At 41.5% G+C, this 8,373-nt stretch overlaps 1 protein-coding gene across 1 annotated transcript; it reads right to left on the minus strand.

Moving 5' to 3' along the window:
• Positions 1–3,322: 3,322 nt before the first annotated feature.
• Positions 3,323–4,213, minus strand: LOC308308956 (putative G-protein coupled receptor 34; the record flags this gene model as incomplete). Its single annotated transcript, XM_080754410.1, has 1 exon — positions 3,323–4,213. The coding sequence occupies one exon, from the start codon at positions 4,211–4,213 to the stop codon at positions 3,323–3,325; it is 891 nt and encodes a 296-aa protein (XP_080610536.1).
• Positions 4,214–8,373: the final 4,160 nt, after the last annotated feature.

Consider the following 8,373-nt stretch of genomic DNA (forward strand, 5'->3'; position numbering starts at 1 on the left):
AGATTTGCACACATTTTCATGACTTTTCAAAAATAGCAGATCTACAAGCTTGCAGCGCGGCACACTTGGTGCCGAGCTGTGAGCTTGTATATCTGCTATTTTTCAATAGCTCAAGTATAAAATAATTAAGGCCCCTGCACCTTGGGCCCTAGTAAATCAATCTTTTCCCCCCTTTGTGACGCCCCTGTTTATAGACATTGGTAAATGGTAAATGGTGCATTTATATAGCGCTTTTATCCAAAGCGCTTTACAATGTGCATTAATTTACATTCACCCATTCACACACACCTTCATACACCGGTGGCGGTGGAAACCATGCAAGGCACCAACCTGCTCACCGGGAGCAACTAGGGGTTCAGTGTCTTGCCCAAGGACACTTCCACATGTAGACAGGAGGAGCCTGTTTGTAATGCATTCCAAGCGTTGTTAGTTGATAGATAGATAGATACCTTTATTATCCCAAGGGGGAAAATGTGTTGCCCAGAGGCTGCACAGCAGTATAAGATTATTTACAAAGTTACAGAGAAGTATGAAAAAGATAAAAAGAAAAAACAAGAACAGAGTACAGAGTACAGTAAGTACAGTAAGAGCAAGGTACAACAGGAAAGGGAACAAAAATAATATAAATACATAAAGTGTCTTAAAGCACGACTATCAAAATAATACAGTGCCCAAATCAAAGTGACCATAACAGTCAATGCTAGTTAGTGCAACAAGTATCTCTACATCATGTCAAACACAAGCAGAAATACAAAAAAAAAAATACTAACACAACCAACCTAATAGTGCAGTGTCCAAAGGTCAGAGCGATAAAAACAACTAGTAAAAAAGAATAAAAATAAAAATAAACAAGAAAGGGTGATGCGGCAAGACGCACAAAAAAACACCCTCCCTGGAAGGTCCTTAGAGGTCAAAGTCAGTGCAGATATAGTTCCAGTAAAGAAAAAAAGGCTACCGTCATCCTACGTTAGGAAGTTAGTATTTGACATAGGGAGCCGATGGGGTTTGAACTCGGGTAACCGCTGGACCACGGAACCCGCTGCTGTCTGTATGGTGTTCCCGCGCTATTAGTATTTGACATAGTAGTCCGAGCGTTTCAGGCAAACATTGTGCACTTTATGAAAAGAAGCATGACATTTGGCACACAGTTAGAACATGCCATATGGAACATGTTTGGCTATAGGGGCATCGCAGATTTGTCTTGGGAAACTTGTGGGAGCCAATCAAAGTTGCTCTCATAGACTTTACTATAGAGTCAAATAATACAAAAATTAAATATGCTTTAAGTAGCATGTGAGGGGTCAAACTAGGTGTTATTCGGGATTCTGAATCCAGTGCAAGCATTTGTTTTGCACGAAAAACATTCCTTTCCGAGAAATGGCCGCCACAAAACCTTGAAAAGTGATGACTCATCACTAAACCATAGTTATATGGGGTCCGTTTTTAGCCCAAGGAATGTTTTTCCTGCAAAACAAATGTTTGCATTGGATTCAGAATCCCAAAAACACCTAGTTTGACCCCTTACATGCTACTTAAAGCATATTTATTTTTTGTATTATTTTACTCTATAGTAAAGTCTATGAGAGCCCAACTTTGATTGGCTCCCACAAGTTTCCCAAACAAATCTGCGATGCCCCTATAGCCAAAAATGTTCCATATGGCATGTTCTAACTGTGTGCCAAATTTCATGCTTCTTTCATAAAGTGCACGATTACATCAAAATACTGCCCGAAACGCCTGGACTATAGGGGGCCGATGGGGTTTGAACTCGGGTAACCGCTGGACCACGGAACCTGCTGCTGTCTGTATGGTGTTCCTGCGCTATTAGTAGACATATTGCCCCCCACTGTTCATTTCGGGTTATAGTGCAATTTATCGTTTGTTGATAACGCAAACTAACTTCATTAATAGCTATTAAAATGATTTTATTTAATCAATATATATTGTGGGGGCAGGGGTTTGGGGAGACAGCTGTGTGTGTGTTTGTGTGTGTTGCTGTCAGAATGAATTCAGAGAAGTATAATGTTGTCCCGAGCAGCACCACGGCATTATGCCGTTATTTATTACACTTTTAGAATTTTTTAAATGACTTATTGCCCAGCTTTTTAGACGGCTAGACGTGCAATAGCCAGAAAACTGCTCAGTGGATGCAAACTACAACTATTAAGGTATAGAACTGGGAGATCTAATCATTTCAACCTATACTGTTCGCATCCGATAATGAACAACTTGATAAAAATGTAAAAAATCGTTTTCATCCAAACGTTGATATATCGTTTTAATCAATAAGTATGGAATAATGGATGAAATGCAGTCGGCTAGAATCGGTCTATATAAAGACGTAATCTAGCCAGTTGAAATTCCGGATAAGCAAAAATCAGACGTCTAGATTGGGTCTTGTGCTCAGTGGGAAGTCTCAAAGACATTGTGCCATGAAAATGTGCTTTAATCAGCATGTTAGGAGTCTAACTAGGTGTTTTTAATTATTCTGAATCCATTGCAAGCATTTGTTTTGCACAAAAAACATTCGTTGGGCTAAAAACAGACCCAAAAAACAATGGTTAAGTGATGAGTCATCACTTTTCACAGTTAGTTGTATGGGGTCCATTTTTGGCCCAAGGAATGTTTTTATCGTGCAAAACAAATGCTTGCAATGGATTCAGAATAATTAAAAACACCTAGTTAGACCCCTCACATCCCACTTGAAGCATATTTTTGGGAGTAACTGTTTCCCTTATAATACAGTGTATAGTAAGTGAATGAGACCCAGAATTACACTATAGCTGTCAAACATTTTGCTAGGGATGTTGAATTTCAATCTTTGTTAGATATGTTATTAGACACCTTTACGAACACATTGGTGAAAAAATAGTTTGGTAAGGAATTTATTCCCAGATTTGACAGGTATTCTGCAAATTTCCCCTGACTAAACCTCTCCTCTGCTCTGAGCCATGAGACACTGGCATGCAATCTCTCAGTACTCTGCCTCACACCCAATCAATATGCAGTGCAAGCCTTGCAGTGGACTTTCAATCTGTCTGACCACACAGGATGAAAAAGTGGGGTTTGTGCACTTTATTTTATACTGCGGTGCTGCTATGTCAACTTTTTGGTGTCTGTCTCCATATTTGGGCCAGCTTTTAATCCGGTAACAGGCCCCACTAACTTCCATTATACATTGAAAGTGAAATATTTCTCAAACCATAAAACAGATAGATTCCCGCTGTAAAAAATACCTCATCATTATAAGATGAGCAGTGTCTCTCAGTCTATGCAATACTGGCACCAGAAAGAGTGCTTCATTCAAATCATTCTCTGTCCCCTATCCAGTGTGAATGCCGAGCACGCGTCTGGCCGCTTTGCGCACCAAGCCGGATAACAGGAAGTACATGATGGGATCCAGACAGCTGTTGAAGGCGGAGAACAGTAGCATCACCTCATTGGTCCGGAACATGAGGCGCAGGTAGTCGCAGGACTGTGGCGACGGGCTGAGCTGGGAGAGGATGTAGACGGGACGGAAGGCGTGGTACGGCACGAAGCACACAGTGAACAGGAAGAGGATGAAGAAGGACTTCCTGGCCGTGCGTCCATAGCGGCGGGCAGCGATCGTCCCGTAGGAGACTGCCAGCATAACGAAGACGACCCAGAACAGCGCCACCAGCGCCGCGTTGACGTACGCTTTGCTCTTGGCGCTGCACCTCTGCTTGTACCGGAAACACTTGCCCTCCACGTGGTTGCCCTCCGACGAGAAGATCATGTGCATCATCACGGCCAGTGATGCCCCCCACAGCAGGCCGCACGCCACCCATACCCTTGGCCCGCTGCACTGCCACCCGTGCACACCCTGCGATCCACTACGCCAGGTGTAGCGGTTCAGGCTGATGAGCCCCAGCAGGGCGATGCTGAGGTACATATTCATGTAGTACATGTTCATCACCAGCTGGCACGCCGGCCAACCCAGCGCCCAGTGGTTTCCTCTGCTGTAGTAGAGCACCTTGAAAGGCAGACAGGCCAGCAGCACCAGGTCGGCTACGGCGCAGTTGATGAGCAGCACGTGCATGGAGCTGCGCTGGCGCTGGAGGAAGAGGAACACCCACAGGGCGAGGAGGTTGCCCAACAGACCGAAGATGAAGATCAGGGAGTAGAGGAGCGCCAGTGGTGTTTGCAGTGCCTCGGCCGTGTCGAACGCACACACCGTCTGGTTGGGGCACATAGTGTCCCTTGAGAGAGGGAGGGTGGTCATGGTGTTTTGAGGGAGGGTGGTCATGGTGTTTTGAGGGAGGGTGGTCATGGTGTTTTCATGGATTGATCAGATCTTCTCTTCTAAGGTAGAGAGAGGGAGAAAGAGAACTCAAACATTAATACTATAAGCTCTGTTTCTGTTGTGGCTATGTTATTATTGAGGTCATTTTGCGGCGTAGTGAACACAGGAAGCTAGAGTGAGCATGATGCAACATAGCTTGTGAGCCTAAATCAAATGTTGTTGAAGGTTGATCAACACATTATCTACTGTCCACGCTGCTCACCAACACTTTCAGTCCCTATTTTGGCCGTTAAAGGCAAAGGAATTACAAACAGACCGAAATAGCAAAAAATACAATCCACAAACTCAATGCATCACAATGCGATATAGGTTGTGAGCTTGTAGATAGTATTTCTCTTTTTCGTCTGTACTTTAATAAAAATGTTTTGCTCTAAATTCAACCGATCAAGATTTGTTTTAAACCTGCCGAGGTCATATTATTACAGTACCTGTACAAATAACAAACAGTGATCTTCTTTTTTGGCAAATATGTTTTATTGCCAAAATGCCAACATATTATCAAGTGTTACATAATGGACATGTTATCAGAGTAACAATTTTCTGTTTCAGCATAATTAAAGGAAAGAAAAAGGAAAAAGAGAGAAGAAAAGAGCAAGAAATAAAATACAAAACACATGACATAAAAACAACCCCTTCATTCCCTCCCACCCCTACTGCTCAGTGACGTAACACATAATAGAGAATCAAAGAGAGTTGTTCCATGGACATACCAGAACCATGTAGCCTACATGCATTAGAATAGACAGTCAGTTTAAAATAACATCATCCTTCTGCTCAGGTAACGAACAAGGGGCAGCCAAATCCTATCAAACTGTGCCTCTTTGTCTCTAAGTGAATACCGTATTCTCTCAAGATGAAGTGTACTAGTCATTTCATTAAGCCAGTGTTTAAATGCAGGTGCTTCCTCTTTTTTCCAATGAGTTAAGATCAGCTTCTTTGCTGTAATCAGACCATTTTGAAAGGAGATGTCGTTGTGAACTTGTCAAGTTGGAGATGGGGTCTGATGTGCCTAAGATGATTAATACAAACAGTGATCTTCAACCGAGAAGTTTAAGTGGAATTCACTAGGGGTTTATTTACACACCTAATAATAATAAATAGGGTAATAATAATAATAATTGATTGAAACCTTTATTTATTCTCGAAAAGAGCATTGAGGTTCACCCTCATTTGCAATGCTGACGAGATGACACACACAAAGATCAACAATTGAGACATACAAATATAAAACAACAACAAAACATTTAATAATACATCATAGAAAATTAGTAAGTTAAAAACAATTGCATACTGAAGTACAGAGACTTAAGAGCATGTTATTAAATTGTCCATAGGATATTAGAGCATTAACTTTTAAAATAATAAGGGTAATAATAATAAACTTACAAATACGTACTGGGCTCTGTCTCTTCTCTACAATCTGTCTTCGTCTGTCTCTTTCTTTGCTTCTGTAGCCTTTTTTATACCTCATTTCTACCCCCAAGCTCCCTTCACATCCTGTGTGGTTTTCTGCATGCAAAAAAAAAAAAAGAAAAAAAAAAGAAAGAAAAAAACCTCCATATGCACAGTTGCAGGGAGAGTGTTTTCTGCTGGTGATTCAGTCAGAGTGTATCAAAGGGTGCGTTCGTAAATGCACACCGGGTGTGGTTAGGGGTTATGGTTAGGTTTAGGCATAGTTTTACTGAGGTTAAGGTTAGGGTTAGGGTTAGGCATAGTTTTACTGAGGTTAGGGTTAGGATTAGGGTTAGGTTTAGGTACTCACTACACTGAGCACACACCCGGTGCGCATTTCCGAACGCACCCTTTGATACGCTTGGACTGAAACACCAGTAGAAAACACCATCCCCACAGTTGCACACATCCTGTCTAATAACTGCCACACTGCCCACTACTGTTAACGCAAATGCATAACAAATTACAAACAAACAAAATGTGGTTACATTTTGCAGTATTCTCCATCAACATAATAAAAATGAATAATGTGGTCCCCACTCCATTTGCAAATGCATTCAATTTGTTTTCTATGCTATTTAGCATTGGGCAATTAATTAATTAAGGGTCTTGCTCAGGGACACCTTGACATGTAGACTGGGGCCGGGGGATTGATTGATTTGATTGATTGACATTCTGTTCTAGCTCTCAACGAAGGCGGTCGCTCTCTCTATCTCTCTCTATCCCTCTCCCTCCCTCGTGTGTCTTCCCGCTGCTTTAAGGAGAGTTTTTCTCTACACTGTCTTCGGAATTACCAAACTACTAACAATGGATATGGTTACCTGGCTCCTGCTTTTGATTACTTCTCATCAAGAAAACTGGCTCGGGGGAGTCAAGTATCTTTTCGGAACGTATCTTTTCGGAACGATGATAACAGGTTTTCTGCTGATTGGTCACGAGCATTGCCCTGGATTATTGGAAGATTTGCAAGACGGCAGCAATCCAAGGAGCCAACAAGCTGCCTGCCATGCTAATTGAAATTGGTAGGGCTGTGGGTACTCTGAACGGGGCGATCAATGAACTGAGAGGGCCGTGTGCCCGGACTGATGCGAACACTGATCGCTGAGCTGAGGCATTACGGAGATAACAACATGGAGATTGATCGTAAACTTTGATGGAGAGACTCACTGCCCTATACAGAGGACCAGGAAACGGACATTAGAGTGAATACTCTATTCTATTTCACTCGCTCTAAAACAAGCTGAATTCAACGGATTGGACCCCCCCCCCCCATTCCCGCAAGGTTCCCATTGACACTGTGAAGAAAGCCTATCCCCCCCACACCCCCTCATGCTTCCCACCCTCCCACCCTCAAACACCTGTTGTTGTGTCTTCTGGACTGTTCAGCCAAGGATGTCTCATAGCCCAAACATCGCGGAGAGACAATTATCGCACTGACACCAGCGGAAAAGACATTCTGACCTAGGCTGCTATCTGGAAGCCTCTACACAGACTCACGCTAACACAAACATGACTCCCAGACGTACACGCCTTTTCTTTCTTCCCCTCCTGTGTTTTTGTTCGTCAACCTGTTTTGGTTTTCCTTATGTCTGTTGTTTTTTTGTTTGTTTTTGTTTGTTTTGTTTTTGTCTTCATGTGGGGACTACGGATGAAATTTAGCATTCTTGCTAATTCCGGTGTATTTACATTGCATTCATGTAGTGTTCATTAATATGCATTGTCCCGTCTAAATAAACAAATAAAAAAATATATAAATACAAAAATTGATTGATTGATTGATTGATTGATTGATGATTGATTGAAATTTTGATGCCTTTTCTGCCTTTGAAATTGATATTATCCTAGATAAAGTACTATGTTCTATCCATCTGTCTTTCTATGTTATATGAGATACTTAAAGTGTGGTTCCTGTGGAAATAAGCCCCGGCTTTCGAGGATCTCCTTTTAGTTGACCTTGTACCAGTGATTTTAATCCGTGTACCTAACGTTCAACCTTTAAATCACTTTTTTTGCTAACTGAAATTGTTATATAGTACACTGGGAATGATCCCACCGTTGTTTTTAAATTGTTTTCCCCTTTTTTTCCCTGACTATATCTACTGCATAGTACTGTGTTCTATCCGTCTGTCATTCAATGTTATATGAGATACTTCAATGGTTTCCTATGGAAATAAGCTTAGTCTTTTCTAGGATCTCCTTTTAGTAGACCTTGTACCAGTGAACTGCACTGTCATGAAACTTCCCTATGCAAACTTCTAATAAAGTCTTCAATCAATCAATCAAAGGAGCCTATGGGCCTCATGGCTCGGTAAGGCTTACTTAGGGAGTGTACGTTATTTACCCACTAGGGGGTGCTGGTTGACAGGTGATATCTTTTTTTTTTTTTTTCATGGTCCCCCCACAACCTTAAAATATTGTTTTGTGGTCCCCCCTGTGTGACTTGAGAAAAATGCATGACCCCCCTTCCCAATAAACATATACATATATATATATATATATATATATATATATATATATATATATATATATTAAGCTATCGTGCTAGTATTTTTAATTTATCAGACATCTGATAAAAAATACCGGACATAATAATTTGA

Source organism: Nannobrachium achirus, assembly GCF_963921795.1.
Source record: "Nannobrachium achirus genome assembly, chromosome: 23".
NCBI lineage: Eukaryota > Metazoa > Chordata > Actinopteri > Myctophiformes > Myctophidae > Nannobrachium > Nannobrachium achirus.